At 38.8% G+C, this 24,959-nt stretch overlaps 3 protein-coding genes across 3 annotated transcripts in view; 2 read left to right on the top strand and 1 right to left on the bottom strand.

The window, feature by feature from the left end:
* Positions 1 to 4: 4 nt before the first annotated feature.
* Positions 5 to 2,875, bottom strand: ccnb1ip1 (cyclin B1 interacting protein 1). Its single transcript, XM_077227749.1, has 5 exons — positions 2,768 to 2,875; positions 2,168 to 2,471; positions 1,941 to 2,087; positions 482 to 638; positions 5 to 290 (listed from the first exon to the last, which is right to left on the bottom strand). Exons 1-5 carry the CDS (start codon positions 2,791 to 2,793, stop codon positions 139 to 141), a joined length of 786 nt encoding a protein of 261 aa, XP_077083864.1. The 5' UTR covers positions 2,794 to 2,875; the 3' UTR covers positions 5 to 138.
* Positions 2,876 to 6,405: 3,530 nt separating this feature from the next.
* LOC143736922 (uncharacterized) lies at positions 6,406 to 12,806 on the top strand. Its single transcript, XM_077227721.1, has 3 exons — positions 6,406 to 6,750; positions 8,415 to 11,581; positions 11,715 to 12,806. Exons 1-3 carry the CDS (start codon positions 6,675 to 6,677, stop codon positions 11,937 to 11,939), a joined length of 3,468 nt encoding a protein of 1,155 aa, XP_077083836.1. The 5' UTR covers positions 6,406 to 6,674; the 3' UTR covers positions 11,940 to 12,806.
* Positions 12,807 to 16,551: 3,745 nt separating this feature from the next.
* Positions 16,552 to 24,959, top strand: part of slc7a7 (solute carrier family 7 member 7) — a 16,835-nt gene continuing 8,427 nt past the window's right edge. Inside the window, exons 1-2 of the mRNA XM_077227742.1 lie at positions 16,552 to 16,780; positions 18,143 to 18,737. Coding sequence (XP_077083857.1) covers positions 18,254 to 18,737 — 484 coding nt within the window. The 5' untranslated portion in view covers positions 16,552 to 16,780; positions 18,143 to 18,253. The remainder of the gene's footprint in view (positions 16,781 to 18,142; positions 18,738 to 24,959) is intronic.

Raw genomic sequence — 24,959 nt, 5'->3', positions numbered from 1 at the left:
CAACAGCTTTATCAATAGATAACACGTTTGAAAAAACATGAAAAACTAAACAGAAACAACCATACTTGGCCGTCAGAACTGGAATCAGAATTCATAAATGGAAAAAAAGACTGATACAGCTAATATATCCTGGTGAACTCAGTTTTTCTTGATGAAAGAGTGGGTTCTGTCACGGGTGGGTGTGCTGAACTGGAAGAAACTTTGAGCATTGTCTGGTCCCAATGAGAAAAACCTGTCACCTTCTGGTCTCAGGAATGAAGGACTTTGGGGAGTGTGTTGTTTGACCAATCCTGATGACAATAATTGCAAAGACATTTTGTAAACTATGCTTTAAAACGGTCGATCACATTCGAACAGTTTAACTCTCAGTGGGATAAAGAACACTTTACCTGATTTGAATGCAATAGAAATAGACTCATACAGTGTCAAAGTAGACACTTTCTATTATACTTGTTGCTACCTGTTGCTTTTCCTCTCTAACCTGTAGTGAAAGTGTGGGGCGTGGGATCTTTCTCTCCTATTCCCATAGTGTGCATACGTAGCGAGTCGAGAAGTCCCTGCAGCTTCTGATATTGCCTGTTCCGTTCATTCAGTCGCTCTAAAACCTCATTGTACTTCTGCTTGTATTCTTCCAGCCCCTGGAGAATGTAAAAGTTGGAAATTAACTTAAGTTAAGTATGGAAGCTTGTTTCCGCCACAGAATAAAACATTTTAAAAGATAATTGCAACTTTTTATCTCACAATTGTGAGTTTACATCTCGTTTACATTTATATCTCGCAATTCTGACTTTATTTCTCAGAGTTGCGTGTTATAAAGTCAGAATTGCGAGATATAGTCAGAATCTCACAAATCTGACTTTATATCACGCAATTCTGACTTTAACACGTAATTGCAACTTTAAAACATGCAATTGCAACTTTATATCTCGCAAATCTGACATCTTTTCTCAGATATTGTGAAATAAGCTCGCAATTGCAAGCTATAAAGTCCAATTCTAAGAGGGAAAAAAATACTATTCCTCAGAATTGCAAGACTTTATAACACGAAATTGCTACTTTATATCATGCAGTTCTGACTTCATATCTTCCAATTTCGTGTTATAAAGTCAGAATTGCGAGATATATGAACATGCAATTCTGAGAAAAAAAGTCTGAATTGTAAGATAAAAAGTCGCAATTACCTTTTATTTTTTATTCTGTGGTGGAAACAAGCTTCAATTGTTAAGAGATGTTTGAATGAAATACAAAAAAGCATTCCTCTCATGCTTTTACATACACTAATGAGACAAAACATTATGACCAGACACAGGTGAAGCAATATCGTCTTTCTGCATTTGTTTGCGTTGTGAGCATTTGCAGCTCGTGTTATCAAACTGAAGATGATGTTTTCTCAATTTGCTGGTGTTTTTTCTATTTGGTGGTGGATGAGTTGTGATATTGTAAAATTGTATTAAAATATTTTGATGTAATTTAAAATGTAATTTATCTGTGTCATGGTAAAACTAAATTTTCAGCATCATTACTCCAGTCTTTGGTGTCACATGATCATTTAGAGGTAATTTTAATATAATGATATGGTGCTTAACAATCATTATTATTATCAATGATGAAAACAGTTGTGCTGTTTAATATTTTTGAAGAAATTGATATTTTTCAGGATTTTTTTAATGAATAGAAAGGTCAAAGAACAGCATTTATTTGAAAGCGATTTTTTTAATAACCGACTTTTGGTCAATTTAATGCATTCATTTAATGAAATGAGTTGCACTTTTTTTGAAAAACGAGAAATATGGTTAACATGTTTGGTCTTCTCGTCATTTCATAGTTTTGATAACATTTTCTATTATTAGGAATTGTGGAAACCTTTTCTTTTTTTTACTGGTACTGTATATAAACAGTGAGTATCAGCATTGGTTTGCTGGCATGATCATGTTTGAGACCTTTTTCAGTGATGCGATCTCTCCTCTTAATGCATTTAACTCGAGCTCTCTGCTCTTGTTCTGCTGGATCATAAACCTCTCCATCTGAACCATTTGTCCCCCAGCCTTGGACAAATTGTACTCCATCAGCAACCTCTCCTGGTTTACCTGAAAATGACCACAAACAATAGTGAAAAAGCCTCTTCTCTTTTTCTGTATGTGGGATTGCAACCGTGCAGACATCAAACCTGGTAGGTCCAAAAGACTAGTGCTTTATGACTGATCTCCAAAACCGTTTCAGGCTGCAGTCCGATCAAAACCATAGCCTTGTATTGCTCTGATGGCGCCAGCTCTGTTCTCAGCACGTCCAGTTTTCCTGAAAGCATGGTGGAGCAAGCGGGACAAGCTGAAGGTGTGCGACTGAACTCTTCCGTACCGTGTTGATCACAGAATACATGATAGCAGGCCGTGACCCACGCGAACCCGCTCAGCTTTACCCGGCATTGATGCGAATTACACTGCAAGGTGTATTTAGATGCAGACATGCCGGCTCTTATGGAAGAAAACAGACAAGGCGGTTAAATGTAGCCTAATGCTTCTATATGTAAGAGGTTTTTATAATGTACTGGTTAACTGTAGCTTAATGATTGTATGTATGAGGTTTTTATGATTAAGCAAACGAACAACGATTCTGTGTGCGCTATATCAAATAACAGCAAAGAGCGGGAAAAGTATTACCCTCTCACATATCTTTTCGGATACTAAAACGCTAAATCAAACTAATGCTGTAATAAGTATATATCGCTCTTCACAAATAAGTAGCTTTATTATAAGCTCATTATAGTTACCGAGAATTTGCAACTGTGTTGTTCATTGTTTACAGTCAGTCACAGGTAGGTAGATCGCCTCGCGAGCGCAATTGGCCTCATCTGATTGGTTGCTGCTGAATGAGCAAACGCGTCATTTCATCCTCATGAGACCCAGGGGGAAAAAAGTTTTTGAAACAATTATATTTTCTTAATGTCTTACGTCATGTCCACTGTAGTGGACACCAGGACTAAAATAAAATAAAAAGACATACAATGACATGTAGGATAGGCAAAAACAATGGGATTTTTTTTTTTAAATCACCGCAATCAATTAGATTTCAGGATTTTTTTAACCAAACTTTGTATAAAGATGATTCTCAACTATGTTATGAAAGATAAAAATAAAAATATAACGGAAAAAATTTATATACCATTTTGCCTTGCAATATGTGGTTAAAATGGCCATAAATGGGTAGTCCCATTCAATATAATTTTGTTATCCGGGCAAAATGTGATGAAAACAGAAGGGTAATAATGGTTGTAATAATTGGCAACACTTTCATAATAGGCTATATAATATTTCGTAGGAATATTGATGTATAATTTATTTCCCTACATGTCTCCCAAAATGCCTGATAAACATGATGTAAGTCCTGGTGTCTCGTATGAAATCAATGGCATGTTTTGTAACAGAGTCATATTTTGGGAAACCTAACATTTTCATGCTATGTCGATTTATGACAAACAATTTAAAAATTAGTCCGATTGAAATGGTAATTAAAAAATATCATCATATTTCCAAAAGATTGCTAAATTTGATCGCTCTATTAATGTCTGTCTTCTTTAAAGACCAAGGAGAAGTTGTTGTCAAGGTGAAGCCTCCAAACATTTTATATATCTGAAAAGCCCTGAATGTGCTCTTTACAGGACATCCAGACTGTGGATACAGAGGACAAAAGTCTATTCCTGGGTCCCAGGGGGATATGCACTTTTTTCCCCCTCAGGAGGACAAACACATACTCTAAAACAGTCATAAATAATGTTTACGAATCAGAAGAATTGACATCCATTGGTCAAATGCTGCACTTACCAAAAAATTTGGTGGTTTGCTCTAAAAGAAACAGGAAACAAGTTTCATGATAAGGGACTGTTTTTTTTTATAGGCCTACATAGCCTACAATATGTGATGTACATACAGAATACAAAATATAATACTAACAAGTGAGGTTTAGGGGAAGAATAGGGGAAACTACTCTAGTAGTATGATTTAAAAGATTTGTATTGTTGATCTCTTGCTCACCAGGGCAAGAGAACAGTAGACAACCAGAAAACGGTATGTAATATTTAGTCTTATTGGTTATCAACGTTGAAAACAGTTGTGCTGCTTAATATTTCTGACAGATACAGCATTTCTCGCATCAACTGAGCATGAGAAAGGGTAGAGTTGGGGGAAATGCACCCTGACAAAGCAATTTGCTTTATAGGCTACATTTACACCAAAGTAAAAGCAGTTTTAGCTTCAAATTAAAAAGACAAACTAAAACAACAGTAGATAAATATGTATTAATGAACAATTGAGAAAATCAACCTATTTAAAAATGATTGTTAGCTGATGCTAACTGGCTAGCTAACTAGATAGCTGGTGCTAACTTGGTCATTAAAAAAAAGTCCAAACATTTTTATTCAACCACCTAATTAAATTACATTTGATGAAAAAACAAAGGATGTGACGTTCAGAACATGGTAACAGTAATTATGATGGGGCCTTTTACCACACAGACAAGGTTTGAAAAAAAATGTAATTCTGAAAATATAAATATATTTTCTCTAAATAACATGTTGTTCTCCCTAACTACAGGCCACTATTCTCATATCATATATAACTGTGATGTTCTGCAAACAATAAGCTTTCAAACACCTTTTTTCTTACTGTTAAAAATTAAATCACAAAACGTGTTTATTTAGATTGATTATGACCTATATGAGCAAACACATTTTTTTGGTATTTGAAAAATTTGTTGGTTTGTGTGTGGAAACTTTACCTCCTCTGAACAGGATTGAATAAATGTTTGTCAGTCAGTGTTTTGGCTGATTTGAATAACCTAAATTATTAAATGAGGAGCTACATTTTCTCTTTTTTTTATTTTTTCCCCATTTTTTTTATTTGTTTAAATAATCAACAACAAACATATTCACACATCAACACAACCAACAACACAGCATACATTGTGCTTTTACATTGTGTGTAGCCTGAAGAAAAAAAAAATAGAAAGAATAATATCAGTAAATCATAAGCAAAACCTGACACCAGCATCAGTTCGTCCACTTACAGTTATAATTGGTTTTGAAGATAATTTATGAAAAGACGCCACATGACAGTGAACATTTTGGAGCGAGGACATTTTCTCAATTTTTGTTGCACAGTTAAGCAAATATTTTTTTAAAGAAGCCCAGATTGTTCCAAATCAGCCAAATGTTTTGTCTATCCAACCAAGAACATTTTCCCCACACAATTTAGCCAAATTTACCGTATATGCTAATCATTTATATCTGCAGTAGGCTATAGGCCTATAATAAGATTATTATGATTTTTTTATTTTTAAAATAAGGTTAATTTTATGCCAAATGCGCTCACATTTAGGAGAACCTGCTTTATAGCTTGGCCTTATGCGAGATGCGCTGCAGGTCGGGTGCTTGTTTTTGATACATCTAATTAAAAATGGCTTTTCACTTCATCCCTCCTCCACGTGGTGTATGGGAACAGAGGCGGGGTTGAAAGGGGGGCATTGTGCGGAGCGGCAATGGATCCTGGGGGTGAGGAGAGAGAAAGAGATGCCCACTCAACTGTGTCCAGGTCGCCATTGTTGGAAATTCCCTTCCCATTCAATGCATTTTAAATAGAGCTCCGAATATTCGGACGCACCGACAAAGTGAGCGAGCCGCAGGGGGTCTTTACTGCAGTAGCGCGTGCAGTTATAGTCTATAAACCGCTTGACGTACGATAGGTTGCGTTGCCTCATCCCATCACCTCCCTCATCTCCCTCAAGTCATTATTATTCATTATTATTATTATTATTTAACATAACTTTCTCTTCTGGCATGAATTCCCCCATTAACCTACATTAGCATAATCTTCCAGGCTACTTTCTAATTAAGCTATTTTATATGGTCTTTCTAGTTAACCTGATTAGGCCTAAAGTAAAAAAAAAAAGTTTACCTTCTTGTAAATCAGAAAATTTGCAAATGTCGCCCATTTAAATTTCCCATAAATCTTAGACAAAAGGCGTATCATTCTATAGGCGCGCTAAATGAAGTGCAGTCATTAAGTTGTTTTAAAACGGATAGATGATGTCAGAAATCTTGAAGGGTATTAACTTTTTTTCTGCATAAATTAGGCTACAAATGTAGGCTATATGTAGATATAAAATGTCAGGAAATTTCATCTTGACGCATATTGATAAAACTCGGTTGTCTAAATTACTAGAGAGCTGAGCTTTTAGCATTAAGAGAACCGCAAAACAGGGAGAAAGAAAGAAAAAGAGACCGTGTTCCGCACCATTGAAATGCAAATGTCAGAACAAGGGGAGATTGTATTTTTGTGTGAGTGTGTGTGTGTGTCTTTGGAGAGGAGGGGAGGGGGGTCCGCAGAGTGGACAAGTTTGAGAAAGAGGGGACTTGTTGAGGAAAAACAGCCACACACGCACTCGCCAGTTCACACAGCAACAGCGGACGACGTCACGGTCCGCTTCAGCAGTCCAAGCGAATTTTTTTTTTTTTTTTTCTTTTTACTTATTTTTTAACATTCGGTGCTTTAAATGTCGGTGCTGTCTTAACGCATCCTGCCAGGTGGATTATTGGCGAACAAGGGGGTTCGTAATTTATTTATTCACAACATAACTTGCAAAGTTGTTTGATGCCCGTAACTCTCACCGTCTGCTCGTGAATCATGTCACGCCGGAAACAGAAACGGCCCCAACAGCTTGTTAACTCAGACCCCGGGGGCACGCGCTTGATACTGCAAGGTGAGGAAATCATTCACTTGTTAATTATTTGTTACCCTAGACTAATTAATAGTTATGCTTTAGGTTTAAAAACGATAGGCTACTTAAAAGTTTTTTCAGTTTACATAGAGCACCTGTTACCAAAATAATATTTTATCAAATTTTTTCTTTATTGCTTAAAATGGGCACTTTTATCACCTGAAGTATTATGATACAGGTTAAAATGCACCAGAGCGTTTGGCCCTCTACTCAGTGAGCCATTGTGAGTGAGTCATTTGAGAGCTGCAACACATAGCTCACATTTCTACCATGACTGAACTTTTCAAAAATAAGTAGTTTACTGACATTTCCCGCTACAAATGTCTGCCAAATGTCTTGTATTGAAAGAAGGCTCATAGCCAGAGGGTTGGTTTAAAGGTGTTCAGCCGTATGGCCGGTCATTATGTTGACATGAATCACTCAGGGGCCATAACTGCGTTAGCTTTTCAGTGATGTCAATCCACCAAGAGACTTGCAGCATAGTCAGTTTGATTGCTGGGGTTCTTTTATGCATTTAGAGGAGTCTCCTATTCAGTGTGAATAAGGTGCAGGCAAGGGGGAGGGGACGAAGGGGGTGTTTGGGTAAAGATTAATCTCTTCTCACTCTATTCTGTCCTTCTCCCTTATTCTCTCTCTCATGTTTCCATGTGCTCCTCTTTTCTGCTTCCACTGTGTCCCCCCCCCCCCCCTTCCCACTCCCTTGCCTCTATTCACTTTGTACCTCTGCTCAGTTGGGGGTTCCACTGTTAGAATACAGAGAGGAGAAAGAATGCACTGTTGCATGCATGCATGCATGCATGGAAGGAAAAAAGTTAGCTCAGGAATCTTAAAGATACAGCACTTTTGGGATTTGATTTCTATAGCTTTTGGCAAGAACAGGTAGTATGTTGTGAGGGAATTTCTCAGGTTTTTTAACATTTTTGGGTATTTCAGTAGATTTGATTCCACAGGTCTGTGTACAGTCATTAAGTATATCCGTGTGCCACAGAGAGTGAAAATAGTTTGTCTGTCAGTCAAATCACTATTTTCCCAACCCCCTCCTTCTAGTTCTTTTTCTCCGCTCAAGATTCTAAAAGAATTTGACCTTAGAGCTCATGAGGTTAGGTCATCTAGCCAATCAGAGCACATGGACAGTGCCCAAAACCCTTTCTATGCCCTAACCTCTGACCCTGTGTAGGGTCAGGGGGGAAGGGTGAATAGAGAGATGAAAGATGTAGTTGATGGACAGAGGGTTGGGTTAAGAGGGGTTGTGGGTTGTTGTGGTGATATCTATTGTCCTTTAAAAAGCGTTGCAATAGCTGCAAGGTGGCTAGTGAGTTGTGGCAATAGTAAGGAAAGAAGATGTGAGTGTGGTATATGAAGGTTGGGATTTATGAGTGAAAGATCATTAAGAATGCGGAGTGACAAGTGGAGTGGTATTCAGCATTTTGTGAAAGAAAACTGTTGACAAAGGAGTTGCCCTATATTATGAAGGCTTTCTCATAACTTACTGTTATAGAACTTAATTGTGAGCAATTATTATAAAAGCTAAATTATAAAATAATGCAACCATGCTATAGCAATATAATGTTAGTAAATAATTGTTATTGTTTGAGGATAAATGCAATACATGTGTAAACTTATTCCTTATTTTCTCTATTTTCCAGATGACCAGCTTCTAGTGAAATCACCATCCACCTCTCTTGCCTCTGAAGCTACCTCATCATCTTCCTCTTCCTCGCCTACATCCCTTCAGGACTGTCAGCCTCCTTTGGCCCCAAGACCATCTCCTGGTGGCATTCATGCTCCCTCGCTCCCCAACGAGAGCTCATCTCCTCCCCACTGGCCAAATCACATTGCCTCATATTCCACATCACTGCCTAATGCACACTCATCTCTCTCTCCGGACTTTCCACACCCTTCTCTTTCCTCCCAGACCCACTCTCCTCCTCCTGGCCAGCAGAAATCCATTCATATTTCGTCTCATCAGCCACTGTCCACTGTGACATCTCCACCAATGGGTATTTCTGCAACCACCACTACCTCCTCTTCCTCTTCTTTATCCTCTTCATCATCGCTGGGTGCCCCACCACATCAAGGAAGCCCTAGTCCAATCCACCAAACTCCTTCGTCGCCTTCAGAGCAACTCCAGGTGCCTCCGACCCTCGCTGTACTATTGGAGGAGCTTAGGGTCCTGCAGCAAAGACAGATTCACCAAATGCAGATTACAGAAGAGATCTGCAGACAGGTGCTGCGTCTAGGTGGTATGGTCAGTGCCCAAGATGCACCTCAGGGATCTGTAGAGAATCAACAGAGAGATGCAGGCTCTAGCTCCCCACCTAATACTGTCTCTGGTGCCTCTTTAAATCCCCAAGCTCCTGCATCCAAGCCCAATCTATCTCACACGAATGGAACCAGAGCTCCTTATTCCACAACTCCATCTTCAACATCTTCCTCATCCTTATTCACCTCTTCAGCCTCTATGCACCCTCTCTCTCTAACGCTTGGACTTCCACCTCGTTACCTCAATGAAAAGTCTCCCAACACCTCAATCAGTCATGGAAATGGTGTGAATTTCCCAACTCCACCCTTGCCCACGGTCAGCCTCTCCCAGGACCACCTATCTCTCAGTTCCACTGTTAGTACGTCAAATGGATCTTCAAGCTCCTCTTCAAGCCGCCAACAGCACGTCTGCCGTTTCTGTGGGAAGGTTCTGAGTAGTGACTCTTCCCTACAGATCCATCTGAGATCCCACACCGGTGAGCGCCCATACCAGTGTCCAGTCTGCCTCAGTCGCTTCACTACCCGCGGCAACCTCAAAGCCCACTTCCTTCGTCACCGTGAACAAAATCCCGAGCTGTCACTTTCGCTCTTGCCACCTGCTCTGTCCGAGCAAAGCCAACCAGGATCTGGTTCAGGGACATCACAGAGGCGCAGAAAACGTCGAGCTGAGGATGAGGAGCCTTTTGGAGTTAAGGGTAGTATTGGTGTGCCAGACAGTTTAGCCTTGGGTTTCCTTTCTGGGTCATCTCATCCATCTCCCTCTTCCCTACCACTGCCACCCAGTGTTGATCTGGCCCTGCTTTCCACCGCCCACTCTTTGCTACAGCTAAACCGTGCCTCAGCTGCAGCCGCAGCTTCCGTTTCCACTAGTGTGCAGTCGTCATCTTCATCCATCACCTCCTCTGCCATGAACAGTCAATTCAAAGGTGCGAAGCAGCAGAGGTTTGATGAGAATACACCACCACACTCCACCTTACATCCTGGTTCTCCGTATTCCCAGCTGGCACATCTTCCGAAGATACTCTTCCCATCAGGTCCATCTGCCCACCATCCTAGCCTTGCCCTTCTTCGCCCTCCTCACCTTTCCTCCCCTCACCTCCCACTTACCTTCCCTTTCTCCTCTTACCCCAAACCTCAAAACTCCTCTTCTCCATCCTCCTCTCCATCATCATCCTCTGTCACCTCGGACACCTCCAAGCTGCAGAGATTGGCGCAAAAGTTAGAGAAGCAGCCTCTCCCAAAAAGCACAAATGATGGCCAGGTGAACTGCAATACTCAGGCTAATGACATATCCACAACTAATGCTATCTCAGCTTACAGGAGGGAGATGATGGCGGCCTTAGGGCTGAACCCCAGCAGTGAGCCAACTAGCCAAGAGCTACAAGGGTCAACTGCCTCCTCTTTGGTCCCTAATCAGTGTGGGGTGTGCCTCCGTGTCCTCAGCTGCCCAAGGGCGTTACGTCTCCACCAGGCCACTCACTTGGGCGAACGTCCATTCCCCTGCAAACTCTGTGGCCGCTCCTTCTCCACAAAGGGAAGTCTAAGGGCTCATCTAGCCACTCACAGAGCACGTCCAGCCAATGCACGTGGCCAGAACTCTTGCCCACTCTGTCAGCGCAAGTTTACCAATGCCGTGGTACTGCAGCATCACATTCGCATGCATTTGGGAGGCCAATTACCTCCAGAAGGTAACGGGGACCTGCAGTCAGAGGAAGATTCTGGTCAAATGGTTTCCTTACCAACAACCCTTCAGTCTCTTCCACTCAATATGAGCATGTCTTCCTCTGCCAGCTTACTGGAGTCTAGTGCTAGCCTAAGAGATGCTACATCAGGTGATGCAGACCAGATCATGGAGTCAGATCAAGATCCCTATGACAACACACCTGAGACTAGTCCAACCCTCACCCTGGAGAAACAGGACCCCTCCAGAGAAAACAGCCCACCTGACAATTCCATTGCCTCAGATGAGAAACATTATGGCACAGTACATCACAGCAAGTCTCAAGTTGTCAATGGCTCTGCAGAGGAGGATGAAGACACACCTTTATCCCTCTGTACCAGGACCAACTCCCAAGACAGCTTGTTTGATAAAAAAAGGCACAATGGGGCCTCACTTCACACAGTGATCAGTGGACCAAAACCTAGTTTAAGCTCTGAAGCTCTTGATCTGTCACCTACCCTAACTCCACCCTCGAGCCCAGGGTTGTCCACTGAGTTAAAATCAGACCAAAGCAGCGAACAGACAACACTTCATGTGAATGGAATAGACCATGTTCTTGAGCCTAATGATGGTGACTCTCAGCCAGCCACAGAGAATGCTTCTTTGCACTCTAAAATTCCTGACAAAGCCGTGGAGCAGAAGCTGAAAGCTGAGGATGCACAAGAATCCAAAATGGAGGAGTCTGCAGAAGAGGATCAAAGGAAAGATGGAGAAAAGACTGAAATTACATTACCAGAGACTCCTGTGGTCCATCCACTACCGCAGCGTTCTGAGAAACCTTACAGCTGTGCAGAATGTGGAAAAGAGTATGCTAGCCGCAGTGGATTGAAGGTACAGTAATACAATAAACAATTCATGTGTACAGTAATTTTGTTAGATGACATTTTATCCATTAAATATTTATTAACTTCCTGTGATATTGTTTGTGTGAGAAACAAGACTTCTAATTATTGTGTTTCAACAGGGGCATATGAAAATCCACAGCGGGAGTATGAATCAGTTGGCCAGTACTGCATCCTCACAGTCCTCTGAGGGAAAAGTTGTGGAGCGTACAGACGAGTCGACCCATCGAAAACTGAGAGGAGAGGATGCTAAAAACTTGTCAGAGGAGAGTGCAGATAAACTGTCCTTGCCTGAGCATCCAGTGTCTACTACTGACAGAGATGACAGTACTGAAGACACTGCTTGAAAGAATGTGATTAGTTAGGTTTCAGCACTATTCTTGTTTACTGATTTCTATGACAACTTTTTTTTTCTTTAAATTTTGTGGTTAGGGGTAGTTGGTTTTGTAGAATGGTAGTGAATCAGTCCATATGTAATAGTAGTGCTTTTTCGTGAAGACAATTAAATAATATTGATAAAGACTTTCGACTTCAAATATCAGGATGCACTGAAATTGGATCTTGAAAACAGTATTTGTGTGTAACAAATGACAAGCAAACTAATTATGTGTCTAAGTGCAATTTCAGAAATCAATTTGGAATTCCATGATAAACATAAAAAAAACACAAATAAAAAAAAACTTGAGGAAAAAAGGGACGTGAAATGTGTGATATGAGATGAGAGAGGATGTGGGATCATACCAAAACTGATCATTTGATGTGCAGCTGAATGTAAATATCTTTTTTGTTTTATGTACCCGGTTTGTATTTTCTTTCATGCTGCTGTACTTTGTAGGTGTTTCTCTAAATAGCTGCACTATATCTTTGACTGCTGAAACTCTTCTTGACAAGGGAGGTTTATAATAACAATGATGGAATGGAAAAGCTGAGAGAGTCAGATTTTCTTTCTGCCCAATCAATGCTTGTTCTTCATCCTTCTTTATTTAGGTTTTTAAAAAAATGAAAAATAGCTAATCAGATCAGTTTTCACAATGCTGTAGATGAGCAAAAGCGGCTCAAAATTGCTAAAGATTAATGCATTATTTTTTGTTATCTTGAATGTTGAAACTTTGTTGGCCCTGTTGAACACTATCCAGCTTTGTTTTGTAAATTTCCTGGATGTAATGTGGTCCTAACTTGTCAAAGAGAGAAATAAAGTCAGAATGAATGTTTCACTATTTGTTTTTACTTTTAAAAAAAAACCGGTGTGTTATTTCAATTGCACTGAACACAAAACAATCACTCGAAAAGCTATTCACAGCATACTATGAGGCATCTTTTTATTTTTGTTCCCAACAGTTCTATGTTCCTGAGCAATTGTCTTCACCCCCCCCCCCCCCCCCCCCCCCCCCTTAAAAAAAGAGAAAAAGTCTGCTTCCTTTAATATGTTTAGTTCCCCAGTTCGGTGGTGTGCATGTTGATGGCTGTATGTGTGTGTGTGTGTTTGTTCACACACACGTATACTTGTGTAATGTGATTGAGTGTGCAGCTGTACAGACTTCACTCCCTCCCCTCAAACACCCTCTCGCTCTCTGTGTCATGCTCTCTTTCATATGCTCGCTCTTTCATTTTCTCTTTCATTCTTTGCCTCTTTCACTCTCTTTCTACCCCCCCCCCCCCCCTGTGTAATGCGGCTGACACACAGGAAGCTCTAATCCTCGCACAATGTCCCCCCTCATCCCCCCTGAGCGTCTCTGCGCGGGATGAAGGGGAGGTGGAGCCCGACCCGGCCAGCTGTCCCTAAAATGGCTCCTAATCCTGCCTCTGCCAGGCCCTCGAAACCATGACAACCTGTAACCAAGGAGAGAAATTTTGAGGTTGAGAGGGAGACGAACAATGAGCCAGAAACAAGGCATGTGGTAGAAGTTTGTCCACATGCATTCAGGAAGGGATAAAGACATGTCTCAATCAAAAATAAGGAAATCTTCCAGAGAAAATGCCAAATGTGCAATAATGAAGTGTCTTAAGAGGCAAATAAGCAGCAGAAGTGATGAATAGTTCTTCAATGAGCTGTCAAAGATATTTAATAGATTGCTAATTTATTAAATGGATTAAAGTTAAATCTTCTTTTTATTTAGACTCAGGTGGTTCATAAGTTATCCCCACAATATTTCGCAATATATAAAATGATTGTACAACTACATTCTGTATATTTACAGTATATATATATATATATATATATATATATATATATATATATATATATGGGCCAATGACATGACGTGCATATTTTTGTGTCCAAGTGCATTATTTCCTTGTAAAATAATTTGATAAATTCATGACATACGTATATACCTTTAATCTTTTAAACCTATTTGGTGTGAATTCCTTTTTAGTAAATTTAAATATTACATATTATTTTATGTTTTGTTATCTTAAACCCCCCAAATGTCAGGTGGTGCAACTGTCCGAACAAATGAACAGACTAAGAAACGATTTAAAATGGCGTCTTAATAATGAAAAATTAAGAACTAAATACTATGGCATCATTTTAGGTTTGAAACCTTTCATATAAACATATTTTATAAATATTAGTAGTTTTAAAGCCGTTGAGATAATTGAAAAACTTTTGTCCAGCAATTTGTATGTCAGGGTGGCACAACTGCAAACATGGCTCTTTTATTATGAATTAACGAGGTAATTACAGTAAACATGATAATGCATCATTCAGAGGAGCACGACTGATCCTTGTGGCAGAGTGAGATGGTTTGTAGATCTCTCTCAAATACTGGTAAAAACTGCTCATTTCAAGTATGGGTAGGTTGGTATGCTTTCCATGTCAGATTTCTCAGAAAAACATCCATCTACTTTCTATGGGATCCTATACAAGGAAAAAAATTGGAGCTATTTTAACAAAATATTTTAAGATCATGGTGCAAAAATGAGTATACCCCAATGAATGTGTTTGGAGAAAACAAAATAAAATTGTAATTAACAGACATTCACCAGCAGATGAGTCTAATCAATTGACAATTGATAATTGACAATTAAGAGTGGTATTCAAGAGAAAATCCACTCCCATAATGCTGACAAAATGGCATCACATAGAAAAGAAATGTCACAAGACCTGAGATAGAAGATAATTTCTTTGCACAAAAAAAAAAAGATCAAGGTTATAAGAAAATTAGTAAAGTATTCCCAGACAGCAATATAGTGTCGGCCCAGATCTGGCTCACATCTGGTACGTGTTGAATCCACATGTTCCAGATGTGGCCCGGATCTGGACCGACACTATGTTTCTTTCTGGGTTGCTAATATGTTTGAATACTGTTGCAAAAGTATCCAAAACTCAAAAAGGATGGACTTGTGGGAAGCTCGCTGAGATGTCCAGGTCTTGTCAGACCTTGTCAAGAGTGTTTTTTGATGACAGAAGTTGAAAAAAATCTCTGTGGAAGTTCAACACAGTTGGCTAAATCATTAGAAAGTGTTTCCAGTGACACCATGTGATGTACACTGTGGAGGAGTGCCATGCATGGCTGTCGTTCACCAAGGAAGCCACTGCTGAAGACCATGCACAAAAAAAGCGTCTAGAATTTGCCAGGGCTCGTGTTGACAAAGGCATAGACTATTGGGACTCTATACTTTGGAGTGATGAGACAAAGATTAATCTGATGGCATCAACAGTAAAGCATGGTGGTGGTAGTGTTCTTGTGTGGGGAAGATGAGAAGATGCTACTTTCAACATCCAACACCCTCTTTCAACATAATAATGACCCAACAATTACATCTAAGATCAATGGTTCATTTCTGAGGAAGAACAGGGTAAAAGTGATTCAGTGGCCAATGTCACCAGACCTCAACCCAATAGAACAAAAGAGTTCTGAAAAGACAAAATGAACTTCTTTCTACATCCAGCCATACAAATGATTAGATTTAGTTTAATTTGTTGTAGGGTGTAATCATTTTTTTCGACACCTCATTTGAATTAAATGTATTATTTTTCTTATCCTAAATGCTAGGTGACCACACTCTTATGTTAATAAAAATAAACGTTTAATAAAACTTTTGTAAAAAAAAAAAAATGCAGCAAATTGATCTTATATTCACTGAGAAATGGATAAAAATCTTAATTTTCAAATGGGTGAACTCATTTATAATAAGTAAGATTTATATAAATTAATATATAATATATACATTCATGCTGTACACTGGTCGCATTTGAGTAGAGATACCCTGCATGATTGTAAAAGCGCTTTGGGTGTACAGTAGTACATATGAAAGCGTTATATAAATGCCTCATTCATTCATATATATATATATAGTAGTAGAGGTAAAACAGCAACAATGGAAAAATGTTTCCTTTGCAAATCAGGAAAAACAGATGCTGTGTAACGTCCAATTCAGACCACACGATGGCGACACATGTACAGGTGTGTACATGTACATCCGCTCTCAAAACAGTTACAGCTAAGCACTCATTTTGAGAGTTAAATAATATTTTTTTATTGGGTAGTTTATGTTATATGAGGAAATACAACATTCAGAAGCCAATATGCATAAAATTGGCTATAAGATAATTTTATGGTTATTCATTCATTTATTCATTTATCATATATTACACCAAAGGTAGTTGTCATACGTTTTCCTTAAGTGAATATTACATGTCATATGTATAGGCTATATACTGTAAAAAATAAAAAATAAAATATATATATATATATATATTTTTTTTTTCAGTAGCCAAACACTTCTAATTTATTAATATGTGATTGCATTATTCATATTTCAATTACCAAAAACGATTTTAATAATTTTAGTTAACCACAACAACTCTGCTATAGGCTATTCAGATAACTTACCTTAATGTCTCCACCACAAAATATTTTGAGATGTGTTTAGATGGTATTTATCAAATGTTTCCCAGACATTCATCATAATGGTTCAGTAGTTTATCGCGCTGTGTTCCATCCCTTTTCTCCTCCCCTTACGCATCCGTGTTTGACTGAGAGCAGAAGTTCATCAAACGTCTCGAACGCACGAGCTGAACGGAAGAGACCTCGAGCACGAGTCGCCGTGACAGAGATCGTAGCCTACAGGGCGAGATAACATGAACTGCACTTCGACTTAGATCGTGTCTAGGAAAATGAACGGCAGATAAAGCACCAGTACAAGCTCCATCCTGATGCCAGTTCAGCACCTGGAGGAAAAGGTAATGCGAAACCATTCTGCTCAGCACTGATGTACTTACTGTGGTCAGAATTATTTTGATATATTTAATCTTTGATTAACATAGACCTCATTATAAACATGTATATTGTTTTATATGGGCAAGATTTAAACATACAATTTTCTGCTAAGTAATATTTTGGAAGTCTTCTATACAGTTAGTTTCTGAGGAAAATAATTTTCACTTAATGTTAAGCTTCGGTGACTTAGGCTGTAACCTTGAGTGATTTTGTTTCATAGTTGTTGTTTTTTAATTTTTTATCAGAGCTCTTATCAGCATGTCCTGAACCTTGCTCTCAGTCCCTAAAGATCTTGCATTGGTGTGTTTTTTTAATTATCACGTGCAGTAATTGCCTACTGTCCACCCACTCAGCTCAGCCTTTAATCATCCTCTCCTTATCTCTTTTTGTCTTGCCTGAATCCGACTTTCTTCTTTTGTGATAAGGCCTTCCTAACCATTACACAAGGCAATTACTCAGATTTATATGACTGCTGAGTTAGTGTGTGAAAGGTGGGAACAATTGAGAATTCTAAATTTGAAAATATCTTCAAAAATTATTATTATTATTATTATTTTTTATTTAAACAGTCATGGAATCCAGAATTCTGCAGTGTAAAATTCCCATTTATTGCTCTCAAATTTCAGGATGTAATTAACTCTTATTAGAAAACCTATACTAAAAAATCATGCCTCGTCAGTGTATAGTTTGTCATAGTCAGCATCAATGGCTCTCAACTTTGAGCTTCAAATATACAAGCTGTCAATTAACTAGATATTACCCTGTATGTGCATTTTTCATTTCATCATGTGAAGACGTTTCAAAGCTTGTGCTTTTGAGCGTAGCTCTTTTGAGTCCATTGAACCTTGAGGAGCATGTGACAGATCAGCATGCTGACGCACCAAGAAGTCTCCATACTAAAAAAAGTGAGAGAGAGAGAGAGAGAGAGAGAGAGTTGAATTGAACTTGACATAGGCTATTAAAAATCCCTCCACTTGGTCTTGGTTGAATAGCGATCAGGTGGATCAATGTTCATGTCAGGGATGGCGATTGAGTAAGCTGTTGGCTAAGACACACAATCCTGTCTCACGCAGTAAGGAATACGAGCAAGCTGGATGTTTTACTTACATATAGACCTTTTTCTCTGGGTCTGTGTTTACACACCTTTAAAAAGCTATTTGCCCTGATGTCTAATGGATCAGTAATAGCCAAATGTACGTTTGAAAAGCAAGAGTGTGTATGTGCTCTTTGTGATTGCCCTGTTTCTTTGGAGATTATTATATGTGCATGCATGTGTGTGTGTGTGTTTGCATAAGTACTGAACACTCTCCTTCTATCTTTCCCAGATGTCACCTCAAGATCTCAAGAACTAGCTGGGAACTTTTCAGATCTTCCTAAAACTGACTGTAGAACTGGTTTAGACAGTCGTATTTGTATCTATCAGGCCTTTTAAAACAATGGCGTCTCACAGTCCTGCTCCCTCAGAAGAGGTTACAAACAGTGACCTGAAGGCAAGCGGCTCGCAGGAGTGCATGAAACTGAAAAAAGAAATATCTTTGCTCAATGGCGTGTGCCTCATCGTGGGAAACATGATCGGCTCTGGGATCTTCGTCTCGCCTAAAGGTGTACTGATGTATAGCGGCTCCTACGGGTTATCTCTGGTAGTATGGACAGTCGGTGGGATCTTCTCGGTGTTTGGTGCGCTCTGTTATGCCGAGCTCGGGACCACCATCTCCAAGTCGGGCGCCAGCTACGCTTACATCCTGGAGGCCTTTGGAGGCTTTTTGGCTTTCATCCGTTTATGGACTTCTCTTCTGATCATCGAGCCCACCAGTCAGGCCGTGATAGCCATCACTTTCTCCAACTACATGGTGCAGCCCATCTTCCCAACGTGTATACCGCCCTACGTAGCCAATCGTCTACTGGCCGCAGCCTGCATCTGTGAGTTGGTGTGTGTGTGTGTGTGTGTGTGTGGATTTGTGTTATTGTATTAAGGAGGTGCTTTTGTAGATTACCTGCTAAGGTTTGTGTACTTCAAGTCTCTAAGAACATCATTTGAGATATGAGAATTTAAAATATAATTTACCCAGAATCCTATACCCACAATTCCAAAACCATTTGACTTTTTTTTTTTTTTGCAAGAGAATAGAATACACTGGTTCAAAAGTTTGAGGTCAAGAACATTTTTTAAAAAGATAATAATACTTTTATTCATCAAGGATGCATTAAATTGATCATAAATGCTGTTCTTCTGAACTTTCTATTCATTAAAGAATCCTGAAAATAATATGGTTTTCACAAAAATGTTAAGAAGCACAACTGTTTTCAACATTGATAATAATCAGAAATGTTTCTTGAGCAGCAAATCAGCATATTAGAATGATTTCTGAAGGATCATGTGACACTGAAGACTGGAGTAATGATGCTGGAATTTGCATCACTGGAATGAATTACATTTTTAAACATTTAACTTTACATTTCATATTAAAATAGAAAACAGTTATTTTAGGTTTTAATGTTTCCATCAAAGCACTCACGGGCCTAGAGTTATATATCAGTATGAAAATGTAAAAAAGGTATGCACTTTATTTTTTTTAATTAGTATCAACCTGGAGATAAAAAATGCAAACATTTGTATATTTTATCTCCTGCTTGGTACTAATAAAAACATTTTTAGAGTGCAGAAGTGTTAAAGTTTCACAATATTAATTTTTTTCTCTATTTTTTTAATGCAGCCTTGGTGAGCATAACAGACTTCGTTCAAAAGCATTAAAAAAACCTTACTGACCCCAAACTTTTGAATGCTCATGTGCTTTGCCACTCTGAGTCAACTTATATTTCAGTCCGTTTCTCAAAAATGATCATATTTCTGCATCCACTGAATGTTTGTAGCACTTCGATATGAAAGAGCGTGTGAAAAGTGAAGGAATTGGCTGCAAAAAGTGGGTAGTAGGTTAACATTACACAAACATAAACACAGTGCTACATTTTCCACAGACAATAAGAGTGAATGATGTGGCATAAAACGTAATGGGAAATATATTGAATTCAAAACACACTCTATGGTATCACTGTCTGATATCATCACAGTTGCCTACATTTTCGTAAGGGGAGAAAAAAGCGAGAGGAATTATGAAGTTATGAGAAATAATGAAAGCCTGTCAGTATTTAATGTTGAATGAAAAAGGGAAGAAGAAAAGAATGCGTCAGATGAGTGCTGCTAATGTTGAGGGTTGATTTCACGTGATTCGTCTAGCTCAGATGAGACATGCACAATAGCACAAAAAGTGCAGTGTGATACAGAAAGTGATGATTGGAGTGGCAGTTCTTGAAATTCTCCCCAATTTTGAAATCTAAGAAAAAAACATTTGTTTTGTATTACCTCAAATAATCAACATATCAAATAATCTAGATCAGTGGTGACCCACATTTTCCCATGGCGTTAAGCCTCGACCCACTTTTTTTAGGAAATACAATATATATATAATATATAATATATGTAATAAATTGGTTTTTAAAAACAGAGCAAATTTATTTCACATAAGTTGTTGACACACACAAGTACCACCCCACTTGACTTTACATAAATTGTAAGAATATGACTAATACTGATGAATAAACAGTTGGCCTTTAAGGTAAGGCTGTTAAATAGCAGTCCCAAACTAGTTTTTTAGTTAATACAATAAAGTTTGTAAGTTGTTGAGCCACCACAGTCATTTAAAAATACATCATATAATGTAAAAAATAAAAATAAAGATATACCATGGGGAATACACAATACTAACATGAACTGTTAATAAAACATGGAAGCTGCATCTAAGTAATAGAATAAACATCATACCTGCATGCAAATCCTTCCCAACTAACACATGGCGTACCAGTTACGTGATTAATTGATACTTTACTTTTATTTCATGACTTTCATGTTTTTCTTAGGTGAGAGACTTTTTATTTCGTAACATGCTACGGAAATAACGATAGCGCTATTCTCAGGCACTCTCACTTAAAGTCCCCGTGAACCGGAAGTTGCAAACGACTTTTCTCCAGTGTTGTGACGTATTTCCGAGAGAAACGGAATACTAAATGAGGCAAAATAGTGTGCGTGGCTTTTTTTCCAACTAGCACCTGATTGGATCTAGAAAAGTAGGTGTTTCATTCAAACACACAGGCAGCCTGTGTACTGTCAGTTGGAGGGGCGTCGTTACGGATGTTAAGCAGACGCGTGATTTTTTTTCCCAAACCACTTCAGCGGAAATCCCGCCCTGCAGCCGATTTCATTGGTTTAGGTTACAGTGACGGGTAGGTTTAGGGATCAGTGTTTGGTGTAGGCAATCAGTACAGTGATTGACATGACCAATGAAAACTTTTAAATCGGCTGCAGGGCGGGATTTCCACTGAAGTGGTTTGGGAAAAAAAATCACGCTAAGCAGACACCCAAACCGTCAAACCTACGTCATCAGGGAAGGTCCTCCAATGCAGAGGGGAGGGGGAATTTCAGATTTTGATTAAAGATTACGAAGCCAAAAAATTTTTTTGTGTGGATTGACTTGCATGGATGAATTGTTCACCACAAAACGATCAATTTAGGCAAACAAAGTAAGTATGGTCAATTTTGAATTCATGGGGACTTTAAACTGCGTCTGACAGAAAAAGCTTTCACACCCATCTTTCAAAATAAAAGTCTCGCATCAGAGAAATGGTACGTTGACGGCACACTCCGCGACTCGTGACCCACCAGTTGAGAAATTGTGTTTTATTAACAAAGTTTGGGAGGAACACATTCAAATTGCCTAACCAATCAGCAAGAGACGAGGCCTATATATATAGAGAGCCGGCTCACCTATGTTCCTCAACAGTTTTCTGCATCCCGCCACTACCCCGTCTCCTCATACTCGCCTGGTTACTATCCTAACCAGATATACAGGGGGAGTACTCTGGTTTTGGGCCGAACTCTGAGCCCTCCCCTCGGACAGCTCGCCAAATACATATTATTTGTAAGTGTGAACTCGTGAAACATTGATCTAGATCAGTGTTACTCATTGCGCAGCTCGCGAGCCGCATGCGGCTCGCCAAGCTTTCATTTGTGTCTCGCATGGCGGTAAATAATACAGTGATATGATCACGCAGTCACTACAGATATTTCATAAAAACATTTAAAAAGAAGTAGGACTATAACATAACCCATTAAAAACTCAAAGTGTCAGCTCTATTTTCAAATAATTTTGATCGGATTGAAAGGGGTGGTTTATCGAGAGAACATGTTCACTTGATCGATTGAAAACCGAAACTGAAAGGACGCCGTCCGTCGCGCTGAACGCGCTGTTGTTCTGATGAATAAAGTGTCGTATAAACGAGTGTCACGTCGTTCTATAATTCTCCTTTCACTCAGTATCTGAGAAGTGAAGCAGGACAACGGCTCACCAGTCCTTGTTTCAGATTCTCATCCACAGACGACTGATTTTGGGCATTTTTACTGCGTGATCAATACAAACAGCACGGCATAACGGTTCATCATAGTCTCCAAATTATGACCAGAATTTGATATTAAGTCTGCTGTTTAAAACAAATAAAGAACCAATGTAGGAAAATGGTTATTACGCGACAACAGCGGGAAACTTTGTATATTTGTGCAGTGTACGAATGTCAAAAAACCTATGCCCAATTTGAATCTTTTGACTTATAAATGTGCACATCACCCCGATCATGCATCATACCACGATGTTAAGCATTCATGTAAACTACAATGCATTCAGATTAATCAATCACAATGAATTCAGACCGATTGAAACAAAAGTTGTGCATGTAAACATATCCAGTCCCTGCGGAGTTGCCAGTTATGGCGGTATTTCCAGCTCTTAATGCCGCATGTGCTCTTGGATGATTAGATACATGAGGGGCTAATGTAGAAAAAAATAACTTAATGTCATTCTGGGATGAATCTATTCTGGAAATCCTGCTTTTTTGTCATTAAGGGAAATCATCTTGTCTCAGTTACATATTTGACTGGTAAATCATTAAAAAAAATTATTTATTGCATTGCATATTGAATGTTCAGGGGTGACATATTAATTAAACAGACATGGTATTTATTTATGTAACTTTTTATACTTTCCTGTAAAAATGGCTCTCCTACTGACTTTGTCCTATCAGTGCGGCTCTCATGAAAAAAATAGTGAAGACCACTGATCTAGATCAACACCAGTCCCGGAGCACCCGAACAACAAGAGGCTTCTCAGTGCAGAGCAAATGGGTGCAGCTTGACATCCAGGTCCTAGGTCAAGGTCAAGCTCCGCCCATTAGGTACATAGAGGTGGAGCCAGACCAGGTCAAGCTCCACCCATTAGGTCCACAGAGGTTGTGCTGGACGTCATTTGGCTCTGCAGTGAGCACCATTTGTGAACAACACACATTTTAGCTGCGTCCCAATTCAGAGGCTGCATCTTTCGAAGGCTGCATTCGAAGGCCGAATGCGTCACATAAGGCTCCTTCGAATGTGGTCTACAAATGTGTTTGTCTTTCCCTGGGACACGAAGGATAGAAAGAGTGGATCCTTCACAGCCTAGTCTATACCAAGATTCATTGCATTGCTGGTGACAAATTGATTTTTTGAGAGAAAATGCTGCATTACTTTTTTAAAAGTAAGTTTTGGGTTACATCTTACCAGAAATTAACTAATGATACAAATGTTAAAAAAAACACGGTTGCACTTTATTTTACAATATGTGTACTTACGGTGCACTTACCCAAGAAAATACTGTAATATAAGGTAACTACATGGGTTAAGGTTAAGGTTAGGATTAGGAAAAGGTTCAGTTATTGTAATTACTCTAGTAAGTAAATTTTAAAAGCTTGTATCTTACCAAGATACGATTTTATAGATAGTTTACATTCTTTATTAAGTACATAAGACCAGTGTTGGGGAAAGTTACTTCTAAAAATAATCAAACACACTTGATTCAGGTCATCAGCTTTTTATAGAGACTTCATGACCTGAAATATAGGTGGGTCAGGCAAAGAAGACATTTAAAATGTTTTACATCTGAGAAGCCTTAATCTAGATTAAGAGTAGAAAAAAGTTTGTCTTTCAAATACATATTACAACCACAAATCTAGATGATGTGTGCAACAAACGCACATGCTTCATTGAAAGATAAGAAGCACTAAGAACCTGGATTCCTGGAAGGTAAAGTCCTCCCGATTACCAATCTTGCCCTTATGACTAATAGCTAATGAAAGTTCAGTATGGCATCGAGTCAAAAGGACATTGAGTGAGAAGGAGTGCAATAACTGTCCTAGTGGACTTATCTAGAATCCAGAGACACACTTTGAATCTCTCTCTTTCATCAAAAATACACTGTGTACTTTCTTATGTGTGTATCTCTTTTCTAAGGGATAGTAATACAATGTTAATATTATAGGTATTTGGTATTTCCAACACAAAAGAAGATATATTGGTAACCAAGCAGTTTTAGTGAGCACTGACTTTCATTGTATGGACAAAAAAAAGAAAAACCTGGGACATTTCTCAAAATATCAGACCGGTCTGGATTGACACGAGGGAGAGTATGTTAATTTTTGGGTGAACTATCACTTTAGATATGCTAAATATTTACATTCAATCACCAGGCCCATCTGAAATAAAATATAATGAATTAATAACATGATAACATGGACATATTCCACAAGTAGAAATAGTTCACCTCAAAAATTTACATTTTGTACAATTACTCAAGTCCTTTCACCAAATGTGAAATGTATGAGTTACAGTGAATGGTGTTAGTTTCATATTTCCATTGTATATTCATTGTAAAAGATGAAATAGCCATACAGGAATGAGACACATATCTGCCCTCTATAAGCAGTGAGACTGTAGATTAGAAACGGGTGTGCGTGCAGTTTATGAACTTGAGGCAACATTGATAGCAGCCATAACAGATAAGATATAGTCATGTTGAGACTAGAAAACACATTTTTTTTCTTCAGAAATGTGTACTCGAAATGAGAATTGTCTCGATTTGTGAGATTTGTAGCATTCACATATTAGCCTATATATTTTTCCAGTTGTTTAATGGGTCAGACTGTGACTATATCTTGTAAGCGTGATTGTTTTTCCCAAACCAGTTGTGACACATTGCTACTTCCTCGTTGGTGTTAAGGCTACCT

The sequence above is a fragment of the Siphateles boraxobius genome, unplaced genomic scaffold, assembly GCF_051911475.1.
Source record: "Siphateles boraxobius isolate OS27281-9 unplaced genomic scaffold, OSU_SipBor_1 130, whole genome shotgun sequence".
Classification (NCBI taxonomy): domain Eukaryota; kingdom Metazoa; phylum Chordata; class Actinopteri; order Cypriniformes; family Leuciscidae; genus Siphateles; species Siphateles boraxobius.
This window is presented reverse-complemented; position numbering and strand designations above follow the sequence as displayed.